Consider the following 24,146-nt stretch of genomic DNA (forward strand, 5'->3'; position numbering starts at 1 on the left):
TCCGACAGCATTTGAAGGCGGCAGCGGCAGGAGCAGCCAGGCTAGGCGATATCAGCCGCCGACACCACCAACACCACCACCACCACCACCAACAACAACAACGGCCCCGCCGTGACAGTTTCCACGCTCACTGGCGAAGACGACAGATTTCAACAGCAGCTTCTCGGACATTTCCCCTCGCAGGTAAGCGGTAAACGTCCCCCTCCCTCCCTCCCTTTGAATTAGAGGCGCGGGGGTCGACGCGGCTTTCGGCTCCGCCGGGAAGCGTCTCAACTGCCGCATAGACACGCGTGGATGCCGCGGTTGTCGCAAACCGCACGGGGGTCCCCCCCCTCCCTCCTCCTGCTGTCATTTCAGGTTATATTAACATTATTATTATTATTATGATTTTATTTCACGTGTAAAGATTCCAGCTGCGCGTTGAGAGGCGGGTTTTTCTTTCAGAGCTTCCTCGGTGCTATAAACCGACGTCGCTACAGCTAGCTGCGACGTGAAGCTAACCAAACAAAACAGTTTACACGCGTTGTTGTTTTGTTGTCGTTGATGCTGTAAAACGTGATTTTCACCGGTAAAGTCAAATATTTAAATCACCACGTTGTATTTTTATTTTATTTTTACGGATGTTTTCACTTTTATGTAGCGTTAGAGCCATTTTTTTTTTTTTTTTATATTTTTAATTTTTTTTTTTAATCTATATATTCAGGCTGCTTTAATAATACCACGTCCTGCTTTTAAGACTTTCCAGAAGTTTTCCTTTTTAATACGTCACAAGTTGCCCCCCCACCCCAAAAAAACAACAACCCCACTTGAGATGTCTGTTGACGTCCGTAAAGAGGAAACAAAACACCGTGTGAGTCCACGTACAAGAAACTTTTTCTAAATATGTCCCTCCGGGTTGAAGCGGTATTTGAGTGTAAACCTGGGTGCCTTTTCTCTGAATTTGTGTGTTGTTTTATGTTAGTGATTCTTTTCCATTTAACAAAAAAAAGATGCAAAATGTTTATTTGATTAACAAATTAGTTGGATTTTTTTTTTAATTGTCCCCCCCCCTCCCCTTTTGATCAACTAGGGCTGGGCAGTACTGAACATATTAAATATCAGCATATCTTTTGACTTAAGACCTCGAGACTAATGTTACACAACAATGCTACGAGGAGGATTGTTTGCGTTTTCACAAAATAGTTCCATAATTATATTTATCAGGAGTCTGGCGAGTTCAGAAAAAGACGTACTTTTATCGTAGTGCAGTCTTTTAAAAACCTGAAAAAGACCACAATTGTACCATATTACGATGTCCAAAATCCAAGACGATATCTGGTCTCTTATATTGCGATAGACTATCGATGTATTGTGCAACCCTACAATGAACTAATCGTTGCAGCTCTACTGATTTAAAAAAAAAAAAAAATTTATGTTACTGTTGAAGAGTGATGGTAACCCCATTGTTTTGAAATATCAGTAAATCTACGTTACAGTGCCAACACGCTCCAAACCGCTTACGTTATTATTGTTATTTGATTGATTTTGCGAAAGATTGTTTGTTGGAATTGAGATTTCATGTTCTGAATGAGACTTGACAGCCCGACGGATTGTACTTTGGTTTGGAGAGTCCTGGATATGTTGTCTTATCAAGATATGGACTTGTAAAGCTCTTATTGGCTTCTGTTTATTGTATTGATATATATATATATATACACCACTCCCTTACAGTAAGGATCAGGATAGTTTTGGTTTTCATTTTGTGGCTGGTGAATTCCAGCAGCTCAAGTTGTTTGATTTAACTACTGTATCGAATCATTACCGTTGCAAGCAGGACCATTTCTTGTGCTATAGCCAGCTCACTAAAGTAAATAAGGTCACAAAAATCTCTGGTAAATATAACCTGAACATGTGCTGGGTCGTAGCCTTCTGAAGCAGTTATTGGTGTTCACCAGTTCACCTGTTTTCATTGGAAAAAAATTCCCGATTTTTTTTTGTTGTTGTTGTTGTTTTTTTAAAATAAGCTGATCAAATTAAGAATGTAGGGATTTATATCCCTCACATTCAAATGTGTGAATAGGTTCCCTGTCTGAGAAGATAATGCTCTCTTCTGTTCGCAGTGCACGAGATCTTCTTTAGATGATGACCTCTCGGGACATGTTTCCACCAATAGAAAAGTGAAGAGGAAAAACCCAGAGTACACTCAAACGAATGTCTGATCGTGTGCTCTGTAATGCCTAAAGCACAAATGCGTCCCTCGTTGCTGTGAATCATTTCAGGTGGGGAACAGGCTTATTATTGTGCTGCGCTTAGCTGTCATCTGTTTCTCCGTCCCGTCAGCTGTGATTTGTGTTCGGTGCTGGATTCTGCTGCTCAGGGCCTCTTCTGTCCGGTGCTTTTGTCTTGTTAATGTCACATTTGTAGTGGCGTTCGAGTGTCTCTCGGACGCTGACAAAACTGCTCCGGCTGCCTTTTTTCCACTGCAATTTACAGAGTCGTCCAAAACAATGGGGATTTTCAGTCATCGTTTGTTTTTGACGAGCACGTGACTTCCAAAGACCAAAATACTGAAGTCTCATCATTGATTACAATCAGCAGATAAAGCCTTGTTCCGCTCCGCGGGTAATTAACTCGGGAATTTTGGTGCAGATAGAAATCGTTGAAATGTTTTCAAGACCGTTATATCTCCCCCCGAGTCTGAGCTGATACGATTTTTTTTTATTATACTCTATATTTGTGTATTTTATTTAAAAAACAACAACAACTAACGTCTTCACATTTCTGGCTTTACTCTTATTTCCTGTTTCACCACTGCAAAAAAAAATTTGCCATTTAATCTCACCGATCTACTGTTACACAATATTGCCCCTTCAAGGGAAATGTGAATTGGCACACCAGTACAGCACAGATGAAAGAAAAAAAAAAAACTTGAGCAGATGTCGTTGTAATCTCTTGCTGCTCAACGTAGCCTGCAAGTCTTTGCCCCCAAAAAAATCTCGCGTAGATCCCCGTCGACTCGATGCCACATGAAAAAGACGAGGTCAGACCGTTGCCTTCTCCTTATTACCCTTTGTCCCCGCAATGCCGGCCCCTGAACCCGTGAGGTTACCCTTAATGCACCTGTCGAAGGGGAGGTGGGGGGATTGAGAGCCTCACCAACTTATCCGAGCCGCCTCATCTGGCTCCTGCGAACGCGGGAGGAGCAGCAGCTCATCACTTAGAGCAGAACAAGGCCAGCTACCCTGTGGAGAGGCTTCATCCCGGCTACTCGTATGTGCCGTTGCATTTGGTAGACGTGAGCTCGTGTCTATACGTCAGGGTCAGATTTAAGATCAAGCAGTACAAAATTCACAGAATCGCGTTGTGACTCACCTCCTTTGTTTAACCGCACACTGCCCACACGCCGCCAATAGCTGCGAGTTGTACGTTTTTCTTCTTCTTCTTGCTCTGACTCACGAAATGACTTATCGATAAAATGGCTGCACTTGACAATTATTTTGAGTCAGCAGAATGTTTTCTTAATTTGTCGCTTCAGTCACAAAAAAGGTAAACAAATGTTTATGATGCCAAGAATAATCATATAATACAAAAAAAAAAAAAAGCTGTCCTTTCTCACATTTGAGAAGCTGAAACTAGCACATGTTTGTTTTTGCATGAAAACTGATCATTTGATGATGAAAATAGTCAAATAAATTCCCCTGCTGGACCTAATCAATGAATCGACCAGATGAAAGCTCTAAAAGGTATAGTTAGCTATTTAACTTCTACCAGCTCTCAGGAAAGAGACATTAATTAATCAATACTTACTGGAATTTTCTCTAAACATAGACTTTGGTGGGAAAATTGTTAAATGCTCACATATTCCCACTGTGAATTTGCTAAAACTATATGGATTCACATTTTGTGAAAGACTGGTCAGGGATGGCTGTTCATCATGTCACAACTAGATGGTAAAGTAGGCCGAATACTCCTTTTCCCTCCGCTTTGTTTTGACGCTGTTCAACATTTCTACACTTTTGTAGTTTCGTCTTTTAACTTTCTCGAAAAAAAAAGAAGCTTTTTTTTTTTTTTTTTTTTTGTTTTTGTTTCCTCGTGCAAGAGCTCGTTTTCAGGAAAATATGATGACAATCTGCTTCTTGAATTCATCTGATAACGTTTGCAGCCGTCACCGCCGGCTCACGCATGCATGATGGGATTGACTGACCCACATCTGAACTGCTGGCTCTGAGGTCGCGCCGAGCACGGCAGGAATCCATCCGATGTGGGTTTGCTGTGTAATGCCGCCACGAGGCACACATCTGCACACGCACGCGAGAATATGCCCACGCGACGCGTGGCCACGGGCCACGTCTCTAGCGGTGACGGGTGCCCCATTAAATCCCAAGTGCTGCAGGGGAACTGGTGACGGCTGAGTGGGTCGGTAATGGCTGAAGTGAGGAGCGGATAAAAGATGATGCATTTTATATGAGGAGTCGGGACATCGGGATGGCTTTTTTTCTTTTTGAAAAACTCGGGGAAACTTTCCGGGTCACATCTCTTTAGGTGGTGGTCGATGTCGGGGGCTGGAGTAGAGAGATGGACGTCATTGTTAGGGTTAGATAGATTTTAAATCGGCTGACGGGGGGGACGGTGGAATAATAAAGTGTCAGTGGGAGATTTGGAATCGGCGCCTAACTTGGGCATCGGAAAGAGAGGACTTTGGCGCCTGTGCCATGTCCCAACCAGGACTCACTAGCTGGCACTGCCATGTGCCAAGCACCCCCCCCCCCCCCCTCCCACATAACACGCACACGTACACATAAACACAATCTAACTGCAAAGGCCACAGGTTATAAATAGCAAACAAACAGGACACATAGGACTCCAGTAGTGCTCGCTGGTTTGTTTTTTTTGTATGATAACGAACATTTAAAGTTTGTTTTGGGGTTTGCTTGGCAGTTTTGCCTTCCGATGTATGATTATTACCTACGAAAGACAAATACCGGATGAGTTGTTCGAGTTGCCTTTATTTTTTTTAAGGTGGAAAGGGATGCAGAGTTCAATCAGGTTTCAGTCAGTATTTGGTGTCGTGGGTTTGAGGTTTTATCTCCTAACATATATCTTTTCTTTTTGTTCCCCCACATGCTCTGGTTTGGTACCAACACAAGTAAGAGTGTTTACGTGTGAGAATGGAGTAACTGCCAATTCCTCCTCGATTTGAATGCAACCCAACAGAATCATTTTGTGGTTGACCATTTTTAAGAGAAACGAGATTTTCAGAGTCAGACTTGTTAAATCATGTAGCTCTAATTTGAGAGAAGACGCTGCTCTCCGAGGACACAGCTTGAAAACCAGAGCCTGTTGCCCTCCTACCGGCGCTGAAAGAGAACTCGTGACACACTGCGTTTCAAACTCGCCACCGACAACAATATGCTGAAGGCAACAACTACGTATTTTGTCCAACGTGGATCGACATCTGTTGGATTTACACGTTGAATGACCACAGGTTGCCACGGAACGGTTAAGTTCATGTCTCTGCATCGGTGTAGAGATGGGTGTGCCTGTAAATACTGCGGCTCAAAATACGGGTTTGAATAAAGGTTAAACGTGGCGGTTCACCGTGATTTCAGACGGAGCAAGCTTCTCATTTCTTTTGGGTAAAAAGTCATATTTGCGGCTGAAATGGCAACTGTCCCGGGCACAACGTATCGGCTGCAGCTCGCCGATGTTTGCTCCGTAACATGGTTAAAAACGGTCTCCGGACGACCTTTTAGAAAGTGAGAATCCTGTTAAGAGAGGTGTTTATTATACACTTGATATCGGGGAGTTACTCACCGATGGGGGGGAAATATGACACGGTGAATGTGCCAGTTGGGAATGGAATTTTTAAGTAACCTGCAACCCCACGGACACAAGTAGTTTGATAATGATGCGCTTTCTGACCTTGGACATGGCATTAGGTTACTTCATCCAGTGAACCAGTTAGTTGGAAATGTTAATTCCATCCCATCTTGGGGAACTTTTGAATAAGAGAACAGAAAGCCACCGACATTTTGACTACTTATTCCTCCCTGTGGCCTCTTTTTCCATCGGACAATAAACTCTACAAACGTGTTTCACATCCACACAAAGTCGAATATCTGCAGTTTTATTTGTTGTTGTTGTTGTATGATATTTCTTTGTGTGCACCACTACATCAAGGCAGCAGATATTTGACATCTTCCCAGCTTGGCGTGGGTTGTTCCCTGTGCTTTAAAAAAAAAAAAAAAAAACAGTAAATGTGGTTCTAAAATACATTGCCATGAATGACTGATACTTTCAATCAGACCTGTTGTGTCTTGTTTTTCAGAGGCTACATTTCATAACTCCAACATAAGGTCATGATTTTGAAAAAAAAAAATAATAATACTTCATTGCCTTTATAGCTAGCTCCAAAATGTTCTATCTCAGCCTGAGGGTGAGGGATGATCACCCAGTTATTATGCAATTTTGCTAGGCTTGTGTTAGCTTAGCTGTCCTCTTCCCCAGCGTCGCTATTTCAGTGCAGTTGATTACATTGTTGGGTATTTCCACCCTTTTTTAATGCCATCGCTCCCCCCCCACACACACCCCCCCCCCTCCCCTTTTCAAGTGTTACCCCTCTGGTCTGGAAGGGCGGTATCATCCTCCTCGTCACGCATGGCTGCGCTCTGCAGATTGTTAGACTTTATCTCTTTAAGCTAACATGTCTTAACAGAACTTTACTCTTTCCACAGAGGCCAAGCGGAGGACCCCTCGCAGCACCCACGAGCGCACTCGCACAGACTGCGCCATGTTGGAATACTACCAGACATTAGGAGTCCAGAAAAATGCAACGCCAGAGGACATCAAAAAAGCGTAAGTGCCCTTGAGTGTTTTCTGCTCTGTTTTGTCCCGGTGTTGTTGCTGAATTGTCGGCCACTCGGAGAGCGTAATAGGTTAATTATATCCCCCTCTGACACTATAAACTGACACATACACAGAGAGAGAGAGAGAGAGAGGGCGAGAGCAGAGATACTGCAATGCAGAAAGTTTCCACTCTTCTTCCTTTAACCTTGCTGCCGTCAAATACCTTCCCCCTTCGCTCACCCGTGACTACGAGCAGCCGCCCACTGAACAGGCCCCTCCGGTCAATTATCCTCATCGGTTTCTCACGAACACACTTCGGTTTGACAAGTGAAGATTGTTAACGGAAATAAGTGTTAGAGATTAGTCATTAGCTCCAGGAGACATTATAATATATATATATTTTTTTTTTAGATTTTACAGCAAATCAATAAGTAAAGTCAAATCAAGCGAAAGGAGGAATTGATTTGAACGTCACCGATTATTAGCGATGAAGAGGAGCGGTCAAAGAATGTCCGGCACGGAAAGACGGAGAAAGCTGCTGACCCCTGACTGACATCAATCAATAAGTGATTTCATAACCCTACGACCCCAACTCTATCTACTTGGTTTCCGAGTGTATTGCCCATGATATTTTGTACAAACATTCACGTCCCACTCAGGATTAATAGCTTTGCCGATTCCTTAACTTTTTATCAAGCGCCATCATCAGGCTGAAATTTTGATCGTCGCTTTTTTTTGATTTATGACAAAATACTTGTGTTTCATGCTGACTTTGCTTAATGCTTTACCAGCATATATGACATTATCATTATGTCAGTATGTTGATGTCAACATCAGGCTACTTTTGTGGGATTAAGGACCAAAAACCATCTCGGCTTAGTTTTACAACTCCTCTCTTAAGCTTCCCTTTGAAACTCTCCCAAGAACAGGCTGTTTTGGGCCAACTTCAGCTTTTCTTTGGTATTGTAGCTTGTTAGCTCAAAGACGGAAAGACCCCTCTGCGGTTTCTCCCACTATGAAAGGTAGACCGGCGGGCTGTGCTGAGGGTGGATAATAACACGAGTGCAAGTTTGTGACATCAAAAAGTTGCCGAATATATTCCGTGTGCATTTCTGGGTGTAGTGTTTTGACACTTTTACAGTATTTATAAGACACCTATTCAAAAAAAAAAAAAAGGAAAGAAATGGAAACCTGAATTTATACAGTATGGGACCTCTAAAAAGCAGCCACATGATCGAGCGTTTATACTCGCGTCAGAGACTTTTGGGTTGTACGCAGACTATTCACATTAAAAACAATATCTGCTGCCGCTTTTACTGGTGAACTTCTAAATACAAAGACTTGCATGTTACACAAAGCTCAACCGTGCTGCATTGTTCAGCTTAGTGTGGCAGTCTGACCTGTGACCGGGCTTTAGACGGCAAGATAATGTCCCAGGTTCCAACAAAGATGTAGACTACAAAGACTATACACTGTGGGCCAGTAAGGCAATGAATCCCTGAATTGTATGAAGCCTTTTTTTTTTTTTTTTTTCCTTTTTGACTTTCAGTCGCTTGTCTTGTCCGCAGCATTTATGTCTCTCCTGCCGGTGCTGCTGCTGCTGCTGGGCTTAGAGACAAACAGCTGATGCAGCGTAAGCCGCTGTCCGAGGCCTACGCTGCTTGTCAGCGCAGTTAATGCTTTCTTTGTTATTTCTGCTTGGGTGGGGAGAAGGACTGTGTGTGGAGAGAATAGTGGTGGGTGTCTGTGTAAAAAAAAGAAAGAGTTGCATGTGGATATGTATTTCTGATTGAGGGATGTATAATATACATGCATACGTGCTCAATTTCCATCTCTGTATGAAGACATGATGACTTGTTCTTGGCCTTTTGTTGTGTGTTTGCTCCTATCTATTATGCTCGGTGTGTTTAGTTAAACTTTATGATGTTTGTCCCTCAGTTACAGAAAATTGGCATTGAAGTGGCATCCAGACAAGAACCCAGACAACAAGGATGAAGCGGAGAAAAGGTTCAAAGAGCTGTCGGAGGCGTATGAAGTGCTCTCAGACGGTAAGATTTGACTGCAGACATTTGATGTTTGTCTCAGGTGCACCATTTGAAATGTTCTTTTTTGTTTGTTTTTTAAGCCATTAGCACCTCAAATATGGAACCTTTTTTCTTTTGTCATCACTGCTGTCAAGATGAGATTACATTGCTGTTTTTTTTTTTTTTAACTTTGGCTATTGTTTGAAAAATGTTGTTGTTGTTATTAAAATACCGTCATGTTTTTGGAACCAATACACGATCAATACTGTTTTTTTCCCAGACCTCACGTTGAGGGCTGTAAGCAACTTATATTATTATCGTCATTGATTCATTTCTGAATTGTTTTCTTGATGGATCATTTTTCAGAAAATAAGTTTCCAGAGCTCAAAATCACACCCTCGGATGGTTATTTTTTTTTTCAACCATCAGTCTGACTCCCAAAGAACAGCATCAAACTGTCACATTGGAAAAGTCAATCAAGCAAAATATTAGTATTTTTAGGGGGCTTGAAAAAACAATTTAGAGTTAAATTAATGAAATGATTTTGCTCAAACACGACTAATTTTTTTCATGAAACCTCTTTTCATTTGACAAAATTAAATCTTGTTTAACGCATCCTACTAGAACTTTGCCTGAGTAACAGTTTAAAATGGGCAAAATTCTGATATGAATCAGGAACGGTTTGATCGTGAGTAAACGAGACGAGGCTACAAATCTGACCAAAAGGGCTGTTTTGTAAGACAAGATCACTTTGTTCTGGAAAGGACGTCTGCAGTGCGACAGCTTCAAAAAACAATCCTCTTTTGCTTTGTTTGTTGCAATGATTTATTTGCGTTTTACCGTGATGGTTTTACTCTACATAATATATTAAATATGTCTTGCTTTCAGAGCACAAAAGAAGCCTGCAACATTTTCAGTCGTAGTTTTGTAGCACACACCCAGTCACAAGATGCGGGCATTGTTGGCATTTGTAAGAATTGTTAGTATTGTTTAACTGGAGTGTGTCGCTCTTTTGTTAACGCACAAAGATCTTTTGTGGTGGGTTCAGTTTTTCTTGTTTCTATTTGTCACCTGAGTTGAGACGGTTTGGTCTGTAAATGCGTTCAGACACTGATTAGCTTTGCATTTTTAATGCATCTTTTTCTCAGTTGAAAATCTCACATCGCCACTGACGAATTAGATGAAGGTGTAAGAACTCTTCACATGTTTCTGATGTGGTGAAGTATGTCTCGGTCTGATTGCGACGGTTCAGGGCTGACGGAGGCTGCAGGGCTTTTGTATAAATTATTAATTTACCGATACGACAAGTGTGAAGGAATTTTTTTTTTAAATTTTATTATTGGGGCTCTCCGTCTCATCAATCAGATCTCTCTGTCTTATCTGGTTTCCCAAACTCTGGAGGTCACCATGTCCTCCCGGACTCTGTGTTGCCATAAGTAAAGATCTGTTACAGCTATACATGGATACAGTCTAGTATTCCAAGGTTAATTAACTTTTAAGGATGAGTTTGGCGCCTCTCCTTGTCTTCAGATAAAGACAAATCTGGGGGACAATTTTAACTGGACCTGGGAGGGCGGGAACCGAGTTTGATCGACTAGACGTCTCTACAATCTGTCTCTCCTCAATTGAGTTCTGTCAAACACCGATGCTGTTTTGCCACCCGAGGCGACCTCCTTTCACAGAAATATTCTTGTGTTTAGTTCCTGAAGTGCTGCCTAATCATTTTCTCTCTCCAACATTGTCCGTGTCTTGCATTTTTGTGAGATAATCCTTTTGTTTCATAAAATCTGACACATAAAGTTTTTGTTTAATGAACCAGTCTGAATAAAATCTTACATTTTTCATCATACACAACTTGATTTGTCGGTTAAGTATAATTTAATGGACCTTTTTTTTTTTTTTTTACAAGTGAACCAGTCAGAAACAAGCTGTCCAATAGCAAACTGTTAGTTGCTCATTTTTATTTCAGTGAAAATGAAAAAGGGGCTGTTTTACAGTGTGAAGGCTTTTAAGGTTTAGAATCATAACAAGAAGAGAATTTGACTTGTTGTTCATGTGTTTTGTTTGTCAGCTTGACTTAAGTCCTTTTCTTTCTATCCTAAGAAAACAAGAGAAATATTTATGACCGGTACGGCAAACAAGGCCTGTCAGGAGGAGGAGTGGGAGGAGGTAAGGAGAAAAAAATAAAAATAAATAAATCATGTTTATGTTTTTAAATAAAAAATAGTGATTGTTACTTAATGTAAATATTAACAATAGTTTAAATCTGAAAGTAGAGAAAAAGGATGGGGATTAAAAACGAGCGTTGATTTTGATCAACTGATTGAGTGTTTTCTCTACAGGTGGAAAGTACAACTTGGTGTTACATTGGTTTGTTTATGACTTGTGATGATAGCTGTGTTTGCAGTGTTGTCTTCAATGAGCTTAAAGGTTATGAGCTTTGTTTTTCTTCCATTTTTACAGGAGGCCATTACAATCACTTCGGCGGCGGCGGCGGCGGCAACTTCACATTCCGTAACCCCGAGGACGTTTTCAGGGAATTCTTCGGCGGCAGAGATCCATTTGCAGATTTTTTCGGTAGGTCCATCTCATTCCTGTCTGTGCACTTACCAGGCACTGATGGGATTTGTTGTCTTCAGAGATGGAAGAGGGACTGGGGAGAGACATAAGAGCGGGGGGAGGGGGGGGGGCGGAGGGGTATGCGATGGCTATTATTAACTTAACAACTTTATCTGGACAAAAATACACACAGATGGCCTGGAAATGCTCAACAGAGAGAAGGAAAACATCCCGCAGTCCCCACTTTTATGTATGTAAAGTACGCGTTTTTACCGTATCCTAATTAGTTTGCCCGATAGCTTGCAGTTCCTGCTGAGTAGAAACCGTCTGTGAAGCCTGGTGCTTAATCCCCCACGGCACTGTGATGTGCATCACCAATACACTAAGCACGGTCAAAAAAACCTCGGGAGGTCACCTGCCACTAAATGTCACACCGCCGAAAAACACTGACTGTCTCTGCTGGATGTCGACTGCAAGCTTCATAACGTAGCCTCAGTCTAGTAACTAGGATTTTGACCTTTCATTTTGTGAAACTTTGTTCACATAATTCTTAGCATTTTAAAGCCGATTGCAGAATAGCGTTTGTTTTCAGTCAGTTGAAGGTGCTTTACCCAACATGTGAGCTTGTTAAAGAAAATCAAAACAAGAAGAAGGCTGATGAAGCCAAGATTAAATGGATTCAAAAACATCTACGTACATAGATATATGTAGATGTTATGGAGCAAGCTTATCTGACCCCCGGGTGCTGGGAAATTGTATGTTGATTAATACATTTCATCCCACTTCGTTTTACACAAAGAAACGCTTCATTTGCTGTCATTCCCAGACGTCGCGACAGTTGTGGGATGTTTAAAAAAAAAAAAAAAAAAAAAATTTAATAGCCTCTTTTTGGTGATTCGTTTCAAAAGAGTAACTGTAAATATTCTTAAGAGATTCTCATCCAGTCGGTCCACAATCCCTCACCGCATTTTCCACAGCCGTACAAAATGATATGAACATCAAATGATGGTAAAGGGTATGACGGTGTTGATCAGTGTCTTGTGATGCCAAACGGTTGATTTGTCTCAGAAGTGTCAATACTTGTCTTAAGCATAATCTAGTAACGCGAGTTAAGCGTCTGTCGTGGGTTGTCTGGGTTCAGCTAAAGGCTGATTGGAAGGCATGTGTAGTTCACCCCGTGTAACTCTAAATATGGAGTTCAGACGCAGACGGAGGATGGATTTGAGCGTCTACATCACTCAACTGGAATGCTTTCAAAAATAGCTTCCGTATTAAAACAAAAGCAGATGTAATAACGCCAAGTGTGTGTGTGTGTGTGCGCGCATGTAAAACGTGGGTTCATTTCGGCCAATGAATGTGTAATATAGACATATTACAGCAACTGTAACCTAATACCGAGTTATGAGGTATGATGTTTAGAAATGAGCTGCTGAATTAGAACTTGTAGAGAAAGTTATGAAGTGAGGAGTTGTCTTTTTTTCATGGTTTGATTGTCGTATTGTTTTCATAAAACGCCTATTAAGATACTGAACATGTATTACATCTGTATTTATTATAAGGTAAAAGTAGAGGAGCAGGGCTGTTGTTGTTTACTCTCTTCAGTAAACAGCGACAGTTTAAAAAAAAAAAAAAAAAAAAAGAAATCTGAATCATAAAGCTGTCTGCACCGAGGAGTGAAGTGGGACGTCTATTTTGATTGGACGCAACCTTTATTTCCTCTTCATCGCTTCGCAACCGGATATATCAGGTCGTCCATCTTGTCTTGGTTTATTTTAAGTGTGTTCCCTTTTTAAAAAAGCAAAGAAAGTTTCATGGATGGACTTTTTAAGATGGCGGCCCAGAGAACGAGGGATCAGATGTGTTATAAAATCCCGTCCAGCCTCCAGCAGTCCTGGCGGTCCAGCAGCTTGTCTCTGTGAGCAGCAGCTGGTCCCGTGGATCTGTCAGCCAGCCACCTCGGAGCGTCCAGCAGACGGGGGAGGAGGGGGAGGTGTGTGTGTGTGTGTGTGTGTGTGTGGGGGGGGGGGTGCTGCCGCTGAGACAAATACAGAATCACACGGTGACGAGGGCCAAGCCGCCTGCCAAGACCAGCAGACATGTATTTTCTTAAACGAACATGTGAAGAGGTCGGCCGGGAGGAGACATCAGACAGTTTTACACACTCGTTTTCAGACACAGTGCAGAAATTGAACAAACACGGCAGCTCCTGTAATTGGACAATTTAATTTCGACAGATTAATATGTTTGGCTCCTTTTTTAATTTTTTATTTCATAATTTTGTGGTTACAAGTTTGTTATTTGTATTTATTTAAAACTCATTGACAACATTATTTAAATGTATTTGCGTTTTTCTTTTATGCCCCAGGCGCGGCGGCACCTTCTTCGCCATTTTAATCTCTAGTCTTGGCTTGACAGGGTTTTTAAACGGAAGCACGAGAGCGCTTTTGCTTTTTCTTCACAAATGTCCGAGCGTTTCTTTTCTTCCAGCGGTCTCTTTTGTGAACACTTGATCAAGTGTCACAAGTTAGAGCACTTAAAGTGTTGAAGCAGCATTCCTCTCTTTCATCCACTGATACCTGCCGTCTCACCGTCGGCTTTGGGAAGAGCTCAGCCGTCTCCTCTCATGTCGTCTTCTTGCTAAATGGACAGTAACACAGTTGCAATTGTGAGTCAAGGGATTCTTTTATTTCAGGCTTTCCGTCGGAGGGAACGACTGAAGCGTCGTTTCTGTACATTCAAGGTTGAAGGAGGAGTCTTCTTTCAGCAGACGGTGCCAATGATGCAGCCTTATCCTGCCGGGCTGACCCAGATTGGCAGGGCGCAATTAGTAGCACGTCCACTGGGCTTCAGGAGGACACAGTTTGAGATTGTTCCAGAATTTACAAACCAATGCATCGACATGCACTACAGCTTTTTTTTTTGTTGTTGTTATTTTTTGTTTTTTTTGTTATCGGGTACAAGCAGGCAGCTGTTTTCAGCAAAAAAAAAAAAGAAAAAGAAAAAAAAGAAACAAGGCGTAAGTGTACTTACCTGTCCAGCAGCAAACCAGCTAGTTGGAGACTGGTGAAGCTGAAGGACCAGATAATTCCTACAAGAGAAAGTAAAGACCAAAAACCAAAGCTAAAAGATTAGAATTATACTTTTAGGTTTTAGGGTGGACAGAAGGAAACTGCAGATGTAAGCTTATGTCGCTCAGTATCTTCTGAGATTGAAACTGCAAGGATTGGGTTTTTTTTCCTGCCACCAACAAAAAAAAAAAAAAAGTGTGAAAGAATTTTCATTCATCATCGGGTCTCCGTGTTTCATCAGTCCGGTCTCTCTGTCATATGACATTAACTGGATCTGGGAGGGCAGGAACTCCGAGTAGACATCTTTTAAGCCCGCCTCTCCTCGATCGAGTTCTGTCGATGAGAATCACTGCTCTGTCACCCGCTCCAGCTCTCTGACTTCCACCGCAACGAGGAACTGAAGGAATTAAACAAACCGGTAATGATGTTGCGTGACGAGTTTCACAAAGCAAACTCTTGATTCCCTTTGCAGCTGATGACCCGTTCGATGATTTCTTCAGCGGCAACCGCAGTCGCCAGAGGGGCGCCAGCCGGGGCAGGATGGGGGGCCAGCTGTTTGGTTTTGGAGGCTTTCCGGCGTTCGGGCCCGGCTACTCAGGGTTCGATTCAGGTGCGCACATCCCCAACAAACGCCTCCACGTTCAGTGGACGTCGGACTGATGAAGAGCGCATCCCGTTTTGTTTTCTTGAATGTTTTTTTTGTAATTTTTTTTTACAGGTTATAGCTCCTTTGGAGACATGGGTGGAGGATTCACCTCCTTCTCTTCTTCATCCTTTGGTGGCGGCGGAGGAGGAGGAGGAGGTGGCGGAGGAGGAGGAGGAGGAGGAGGAATGGGTAACTTCAAATCCGTGTCGACCTCCACCAAGTTCATCAACGGCAGAAAAATCACCACAAAACGGTACCTGAATGTTGAACTCTGCAGCGTTTCTAAAGATCTCTCTGACAATCCTTGACTCTCTGATTTTGAAGGAGCCTTTCGTCTGTCTCCGTGCGTGTGTGTGTGTGTGTGCGTGCGTGTGTGTGTGCGCGCGCGTGTGTGTGTGTGTGTGTGACAGGATCGTGGAGAACGGCCAGGAGCGCGTTGAAGTGGTGGAGGACGGTCAGCTAAAATCTCTAACAGTTAATGGTAAGGAGCAGCACCTAAGACTGGATAACAAGTAAAACATCTCGCCACCACATTTGATCAGCACACAGTTCTCTCACCTGGAAAAACTGCGGCGGTCGGTCTCTCCTCTCTCTCCTCCTGCATCTCATTCCCAAAGAACAATTTTTTTTTCTCATTTTAGCTTAGCTGCGAGGGAGGCCAGAGACATTTTCACAGTATTTGTATATTTGTATTTATTCCATTATTTTAGGGGGACCAGCTTGCTGCAATTTGTGTTTTCTACAATGATTGAACCGTACTATTTCTTCTGCCATAAGCACAAAGCTGGAAATGTGCTTTATCTATAATTATTATTATTATTTTTCTTCTGGGGAGGTTGTGTGCGGGAGTATGGGGGGGAGGGGGGTATATTGTCTTTCTTGTTGTAGCGGGAAAACAAGATGCTGTGTATTTGACTTCCGCATGTTGTTTTTGCTCTTTTCATTTTTTTTTGACCAATTTAACAAGTGGATGAAGCCTAACCACTTCACCCTAATGTCTTCAACTTCAACTTCGCCTCGCTAACCTGTTAGCAGTTACCATGTTCATGCGTGTGTAATAAGAATGACGTAGATTATTAATAAATTAATCATCACAATGTGCATTTTTCTTACATTTGTTTGTGTATTTTGGAGAAAAAAAAAAACACACGGTATGTTTGATTTTTGTTTCTGCATGATTGCTGATTCAAAGAGGCTGCTTTATGGTTTCACTGTAACTGTCAGCAACTCGAACTACGAAGCTCGACCGCAGCGCCGACACCTTCCGGCTACCGGGCGCACAGGGGAATTTTTATTTTTTTTTTTTCATTCTTTGTACAGAGAAAAACCAAAAATAAAAACGTGTTCAATAAACTTCAGTTTGTGGAACGACATAGAAAATCTGCTGCGGACACCTGGTTGTCTGTGTGATGTTTCTCGGCTTGAGTGGCTCTTCCATCATCTCGCTGTTCCTGGATGTGTGAGGAGGCGTGTGCGCTTGTGCTCGAACGCAATTTCAACGTGCTTTTTATTTTTATTTTTTGGGGCTTTTTGTTTTGTTACACAACCGCAACGAAGGGAAACCACAGCGGCTGCTTCTTTTGCACACTCGCCATCCATCATGCAGCTCACTCGGCGCATTATCTTAACCTACTAATGCCGTGCAGGTGGCTCGGTCACCGTCTAATACCACAGTACGCCGGTCATGTGCTTTGTGTGCTTTCACTCAAATAATCCCTCTCATTATTTATCCAAGAGATCATCGGGAAAACGTACCTGGTTTTCAGGAAAGATCCACACCTGTCTTCATACCCTGAGGTCTTTATTTTTTATTATTATTTATTTTTATTTTTTTCCCCCGTGTGGTAGGTGTGCTTCACCTTTTATGAACCAGGTGAACATGAAACAACGCCCTCTTCCTGCATTCCCGTGCCCTTCCTCATGTTTCTTCATCTGTCTCTCCGCCCCTCCCTTCTGCTCACTTTTATAAGGTTGAAAAAAAAAAGTGCTGATTGTGCAGCTCGTTTAATTCACCCTCAGAAGAGAACCTGAGCTCTGCAGAGACACTGCAGGACTTTTAACTAATTACACTGTTCGGTCCGTCCCTTTTTAAATGTCTCGTGTTGTAAGCAGAGCAAAATCCCAAGATTGCTCAAAGAAAAGACCCTCTAGTTTGGAGACCTTTCTAAAGAAGGGTTTGTTCTGATAGGCTCGGATTCAGACTCGAATCTCATGATTGCAGTTGGCTCGGGAGGTCACTGCGTACCGAGAGAAAAGCGTGTGAGAGTGTGTGTGTTTCTTGAGGAATGTGCTCAAGGCTAGTTTATTTACACAAGCCCCACTGCATAGTTTGGTGAGAGACGGAGTGGGAAAGTGAGGAGAAAAGTAAATGGCGGGGTGAGGCCATCGGGGAGTCGAAGCTGAAATTTTAAGGCTGAACAACATTTAATTCTGATATTGTGACACTTTCCCACAACATGTAAGAATGGAGAAATGGTTGCCTGCTCGTGTTTCGGTGGTCGTGTTAAGGCCACCTCTTCTATCTGGCTCGTGTTTTGTTGTGCTCCATCAATTTCTTTTTCACAAGTGCTGATTTGAGGCGACAGTCGCGCTTGCGCAGTCCTTTGTTGCTAGGTGACAATGCAGCCCTGCGCCAACTTTGTGCTTTTAAAATATATATATATAAATATAATATAATATATAATTTATATTTTAAAAGCACGAAGTTGGCGCAGGGCTGCATTGTGTATCTATATATATATATAGTATATATATATAATGTCATAGGGATAGATGTTGTTGGGATTATTACGTCTAACATTAGGCACCTGAATCTTTTTTTTTTTTATCAACACAAACATGTCAGTATTCCTCACGTATTTCTTTTGTAATTTTGTCTCTATATAACTTCTGGGAAGCTGTAAAATGAATGATCCAGTTATTGCCAAAAGACAGCTGTAGGGGGAACAGCAATTTAATACGCCGAAGCGGAAATTATATTTATGGTGCAATAGCTCCCTCTCCTGGACACCAGGTGGTTTTGTTACTATTCGGAGACGCAGTTGCCATTATATTAGGGCTCTAAACAGGAAGTACGTTGCTATGGTGACAGCGATTTAGCCATCTTCTTTTTAAAGTGGCACCATTTAAAGTATAAAACTTTAAATAATCTTTCACATGTCCCTGTTTGCAGTATGTCCATGGTTGTCCATTTTGTTAAAGTAAAACAAACAAGATTCAGAAAAATCAATGCGTTTCAAAATTAAACTTTTTCTTTCTCCCCCCCCCCCACACCCTTTTATCTACTATGTTTTATTTTCATTGTGTCGTAAAGTCTTTTTAAGTCTCTGACCAAGACGAGATGATGAGCTGCTAAATTTGCAGGTGGAGACTCGTGCGGCCACTAGATGACACTGTTTGTATGCATAAAACGGTGTGAAATAATTATGATCATTTCTGTAAGAGCCGTCACAAAATCTGCAGCTTTATTGGAATTTTTTTTAAAAAAAAGCAACAAGTGACGTGTGTTGACCATACATACATAATTATCTTATTTTTTTTTCATCAAAAAAATATCAGTATTTATATTTAAATGCCAACGCACGTTTTATGAATTATTTTTTGATAAGATCGGCTCTATATTTCTCCAGTAGGCCGCATTGCTCCTTTAAAAATAAATAAATAAAATAAAAATGAAGGTATGCAGCCTTTTCCTCCCCCTCCCATCCATCCATCCATCCATCCCAATACGGCCCAGTATTGTGATTTCCTGTCCCCGAGTTTTTCACCCGCGCGTTATGAAAGATGGCTTCCTGTTGGATGCGAGCAGCATCCGGTTTGAACTCCGCCACCTCCTCCTCCTCCTCCCCCTCCACCACCTCCTCCAACACCTCGTCTGCTTGACAGTTTAGCACGAAACCTCGGCTCGTGCACCGGAGCCGACCGGCCGCTTTATGAGCGATGGCGCCGGATGAGCTGCCGGTTGTTCTTCGGCCGTGTCTGAACGAGGACGCGGGCCGCACCTCTCCGTGCTCGGCGGTAGAGTCGTCGCATCAGCACGACACCGGGCATCTCGGACCCCGGCGAAGGTGGACTGTTGAAAAATAACCTGGGCCTCGGTTGTAGTTGTCATGCGGCGTCGGGCTCCTCCCGAACGCCGATTCATTCGAGGCTCCCTCGGTCGACGGCCAACGCTGCAGGCCTGCCGCAACCGAGGCCGCTTTCGTCTCCGCCGCGCATAGATTTTGTGTCTCGAGCGTTTGGGTGTTAACTCGGGTGTTTGCGCCTGTTTGCACGTTATTGTGTTTCAGTCTAGACGGTGTGTTTCTTCACACGCACACACACACACACACACACACACACACACACACACCCGTTAAGCCTGGAGACAAATGACAGGCACTCTCAAGACAGTAGCTGCGAATGAAAGCCTCCAGGATCTCAAAACAGTGTTTCGCTCTGCTTTTCAAATTAAGTCCTTGATCCAGAAAAAAAATAAAATAAAAGGCCACCTTTTATGAACGTTAAAGAAATCTCATTGTCACCGCTGCTCTTTGATATTGTGTTTGTTGGCATTAGTGAGCTGCGGATGGTTTACGCGACTTGACGGCGGAAGAAATCTTATCAGCCAGGTAACTGGACCCGTATTAGATGCAAATATTGATCCTCCTGGAGGAAAGCGTGCTGGAACAGATAACGCAACCTTGAAGTCGCAAGCATTTTGGCTTAATCCAGCCGGCTAACTTCCCCTGATAGGCTCAGGTTGGGATTATTTTTGTTGTTGTTGTTGTTCAGCTGCAGCCTCGAGAGTAAAGCCACCAATTGTCCTGCTGTCAGATGGTCCACTGGGAGCCGGTGTCTCCTTGCGGGGTCAACGCTGTGTTTTTAAAAGCGTGTTCAGTTTACGAAGCTGATTTGCAAACTTCTCGAATAAATTCGAGGTTCAAAAAGCTGCAATCTGTGAAAATTACTCTGCCGGTTTCAGCCTGAACACGGTTGAAAAGCACTTGTGACAAAGAAATTGGACTCGGGGGGGGGGGGGGGGGGGTCAAGACGGCTGACCGGCAGTAATAAGACGCCCATTCAAAGAGAATTGAAACCCAGTGATGTCTTCGTCTCCGCTAAGGCCCGAGCGCAAGCAGGCGTCTTTGATTGCCTTGAAACCCTGGAGCTCCACCTGAAGGAGTCGAAACGCCTCCCTCCAAAATACACCTCGCGTAAAGCAAACGGGAAAACATGGGGAATAGACTGATTGATTAAAAGGTTTGTATGTTGTTGTTGTTGTTGTTGTTTTTTTTGCAGAGAAGCTCACACGGCTAGAGTACACGGCGACATCAAACAAAATCTCTGATGACTTCTGACTGTTTCACACCGTGCAGCAGATTTTTGAAATGCTGGTGCAGATCCTCCTCTAAATGGGACCTGGTTAAGCACGGCGAGCATCTGGCCTCCTTTCTTCTCCTCTCCACTGCCTTAATTACACAACACAATGGCGATGAGATCTGCCTGTAATCTCCCAGCATAATAACACCCCCCCCCCCCACTCTATACGCTGCCTGCCACTAATTCAATATAAATGTAAATTACCTAGAGAAAAGAATAACCAAATCTCATTTTATTTACATGACTAATCACAATAAAGTCAGGCAGATGAAATATGAATGAAATATATGGTCGGCGGTTGAAGGTGGGGTGGGGGGGGGGACTGTAAAGCCTTTGGGAATCTTTTCTTTGAACCTCTTGTTTTATATAATCTTTGTTGTTTCTTCTTGGCTACATCAATATACCTTTTGGACTCGTGCTCAACTCGGTGTAAGAGATGTGGGGATCTAGTTTTTTTTTTTTTTCTTTCTTTCCTGTCTGATTGTAGCTATTCACACAGCCAAGGGCATCAGAAGGTAATATGTTTTCCTTTCAGCTTAGTCCTTTTGTAACACTCATCTCATGTCAGGAAGGCTGAAATTCAGGCTACATAGAGGGAGAAAAAGGAGGATTTAATGTTGATTCGAGCACCTCAGGCGATCCATCCAGACAGCGAGGAGCTGTGGTGTGATTCATTCCCGCTGTGCTCTGCTCACACCCACAGACATCGCAGCCGAAGACCCCTTGGAGGAGGACTTTCGCCGGCGCAGACAGAACGCGCTGCCTGGCCTGCACCACCAGCGCTACCTGAGGAACTCTGCCCAGAACCCCTCGGAGGAAGAGGAGGAGCACGGCCTGCAGAGCCTGGGCCTAACGAGAGGTCCGCCCACCCGCCACTGCAGGGCTGATTAATTACCAGCACACGCGCACACACACACACACACACACACACACACACACACACACACACACACACACACACACACACACACACACACACACACACACACACACACACACACACAGAGCTCTCCTTTTTAAAGAGTAGGGTCTTAATAAGCGCAGCTAATTGTCTGCTTTTGTGTCTGATGGCCACACAAAGGACGATGACGAAGAGTGGCATGTTTGATTGGCAGATGTAAACACCGAGGACAGAGATGTTCATTAGGCGGCCCCGTTCTACGTCGGTAACGACCAGGGGTCACGGTCTGCCCTCTGTTTTCCTCCACGGGGTCAGGAAGGCACGCGCAAAAGCTGAGCAATTATCTGCTGAACGTTTGATAATGGTCGGCTTCATTAGTTAAGGAGGGAACATTTAATTTTACTTGCATAGTTCCTGCTGGGAGCCAAACAATGGCCCTAATTCCCTTTGTGAGATAATGACACAAACTACTCAAATACAGGTCCTCGTGGAGGAGAGTGCTTTTAACTACTGCGGCTTACTGAAAGTGGAACTTTGAAATGTGAGAAAAAAAATCTGCACCAAGTTGGAGCAAGTCACTTTTAATAGTGTTTACATACAATATGTAATATCTCTATTAATAAGTCATTCATTATTTACAAACACTCAGAGCCACATTACAATTTATTGATAAGGACAACTTATGGTTGCCAAATTTATTCTGTTTATCGTCCTCTCTCATCCCACTGACCTCCAGGAAAAAGCCTGTATATTGACAACCAGATATAAATCAAGTCAATATCAAATATGTTTAATAATTACATTTTTTTTAAGTGGTCCAAGGTTTTATTTTTTTCAGTATACTGTATCTAATTCAGATTTGAAAAAAATTACACAGCAGCAATCCAACTAATCAGTGAAGTCTGCGGGATTTTTGTTTTAATTGACTGAAGCTATGAGCTCCAAACAGCCTCATATCTATGAATAGAACATATAAAAAAAACTGGTAAGTTGCAACAACAAAACTTTACATGATGCAACACTTCAGCTCAAATCTAACTGTGTCACAAACCTTTCTGACTTCAATCAGCGCTATGGTTGGTCGGACATACGACGTGTTAATTTGTGAGATTTGGAGGTGCTTGTTAGTAGGTTTTGTTAGTTTTGGACAGAGCCAGGCTGGCCGCTCATAAATCGGTAGTTTTTTTAGTAACATTAATAATAATAATATTAAAGAAAACATTACTTATAGCTTATAAACCCTAAAAAAAAAGAAAAGTTGTCTTGTTAGAAGGTGGTGCTGAAAATGCTGAATATTTAATAATAATTTCTTTTATTATTTTTGAAGGACACATGGACAACAAGAGGAAGAAACTGTGGCTAAAGGAGGCAGAGTCCAAAAAGAAAAGAGCTCCTCGGCTTTTCCCGCGGTTCGGTGGACTCGGTGCCTTTTTTTAAACACTTCGCACAGATACACATTTGTTGGCAGAAGTGCCATCGATCATATGTGGCATTAGTTCCATCTTTTGCTAAGTATCAGATGCCCCACTGCTGCACCCTATCTCCTCCTCTGTATCCGCTGCAGTACAGAGCATAACGCCTGCCCGCTTTCCTCAGCCCAACGGTGGCCTGCAGAGACCTCACTTCGTTGTTTTGTTTTGTCCGAGATGCATTTTAGGAGCTAAGCTGCTGCTGTATTTATTGTGGCCGCGCCCTGTGGATGTACTGTGAGCATTCAGAACTTTAATTAATCTCTTGTGATTGGACTTTTCCACTTTTTGCAGCATGTTTTAAGAGAGTGTTTGAAAGTTTTCAGGTGGAGGGAGAGTTCCCGTAGCAGCTTTGTTTGTAATGAGCATGAAAATTACCGATACTGTAACGAGTGAGAATAAATGAAGGTCAAACTATTCAGTGGATCCTTCTTTCTAACGAGATAAGGAGGGAGAGGGAATGGCAAGGAAATGTGAGGGCTTGAATGGAGGGCTTGAAAAGTGAGTTTTATTAAAGAGAAATTCACGTGTTTTGCTCGCTCCTACGTGAACGTGAACATTATCCACTCTTTTACCTCTTCTTTCACAGGATGAAAAGTCAGTATTAATGCCTCTCAAAGTCATTACTTTTTGTAGGAGTCTTTGTTTATTCAGCAAAACCTTAACCATCCGTGGGTGCACTTGTAACAAAACAAAACAGCTTCCCTCATCCGATTTGTCCTTGAAAGATTGGTCTCCTGATAACTGAGTGGAAATGTCTGAGAAATGTCCTTTTTTTTTATGGACTCTTGCCATTAAATTCTTAAAAACATTAATTTCCTTTCAGGTAGTCAGCTTTTTATTGTAGTGCGGTGTCACATTCGTTCATAGACATCAGATGATCTCAGGAACACCTCTGGCTGCTAAAGGAAAAAAGCAGTGGTCTGATTAGTTAATATATATTAAAAAAAAAAAGGCTCATTTGTAATGCACTAGTTTCAAGGCTGTAAGTAGTTCTGTAGCTCTTTTGTCTCACTATACACACTTTTTAGATTACTGCAAATATTAAACACACCTTTCAAAATAAAAACACTTAAAGCTTTCAACTGTAATGAACCAGGAGATTATTAATCCTGCTCTATTGCTGACATGAATGTTGTTACACCATAGTAAAAGCTTTCTTGCCACCTCAGAGGGCTTATGTTTTCTGAGAGGGAAAAGTTTATTTTTTATTTTTTTAAATATATATTTTTATCATCGCTACACATGATGAAATTCGCTGAAACTGAGCAAGAGCAAACCGTTCAGTTGGGC

At 42.5% G+C, this 24,146-nt stretch overlaps 1 protein-coding gene across 2 annotated transcripts; it reads left to right on the forward strand.

The window, feature by feature from the left end:
* Nucleotides 1-23,668, forward strand: dnajb6b (DnaJ heat shock protein family (Hsp40) member B6b). Of its 2 annotated transcripts, XM_069696286.1 has the most exons (10): nt 2-183; nt 6,714-6,834; nt 8,764-8,873; nt 10,953-11,018; nt 11,313-11,426; nt 14,949-15,086; nt 15,195-15,375; nt 15,533-15,603; nt 21,187-21,342; nt 22,712-23,668. In XM_069696286.1, exons 2-10 carry the CDS (start codon nt 6,770-6,772, stop codon nt 22,819-22,821), a joined length of 1,011 nt encoding a protein of 336 aa, XP_069552387.1. In that variant the 5' UTR covers nt 2-183; nt 6,714-6,769; the 3' UTR covers nt 22,822-23,668. The 2 variants fall into 2 exon arrangements, with proteins under 2 accessions (XP_069552388.1, XP_069552387.1); XM_069696287.1 differs by lacking the exons at nt 21,187-21,342; nt 22,712-23,668 and having other exon boundaries at nt 1-183; nt 15,533-16,513.
* Nucleotides 23,669-24,146: the final 478 nt, after the last annotated feature.

The sequence above is a fragment of the Brachyistius frenatus genome, unplaced genomic scaffold, assembly GCF_029030835.1.
Source record: "Brachyistius frenatus isolate BFR_SWC_R1_liver_20210118 unplaced genomic scaffold, ASM2903083v1 Contig_21, whole genome shotgun sequence".
NCBI lineage: Eukaryota > Metazoa > Chordata > Actinopteri > Embiotocidae > Brachyistius > Brachyistius frenatus.

What these genes read in the sequence shown, in the direction of transcription:
- dnajb6b (XM_069696286.1), top strand. Translation starts at nt 6,770, where the DNA reads ATGTTGGAATACTACCAGACATTAGGAGTCCAGAAAAATGCAACGCCA. An exon ending in AGGAGGAGGAGTGGGAGGAG is followed by an intron (nt 11,019 to 11,312) that starts GTAAGGAGAAAA and finishes CCATTTTTACAG; the next exon opens with GAGGCCATTACAATCACTTC. An exon ending in AAAATCTCTAACAGTTAATG is followed by an intron (nt 15,604 to 21,186) that starts GTAAGGAGCAGC and finishes TCACACCCACAG; the next exon opens with ACATCGCAGCCGAAGACCCC.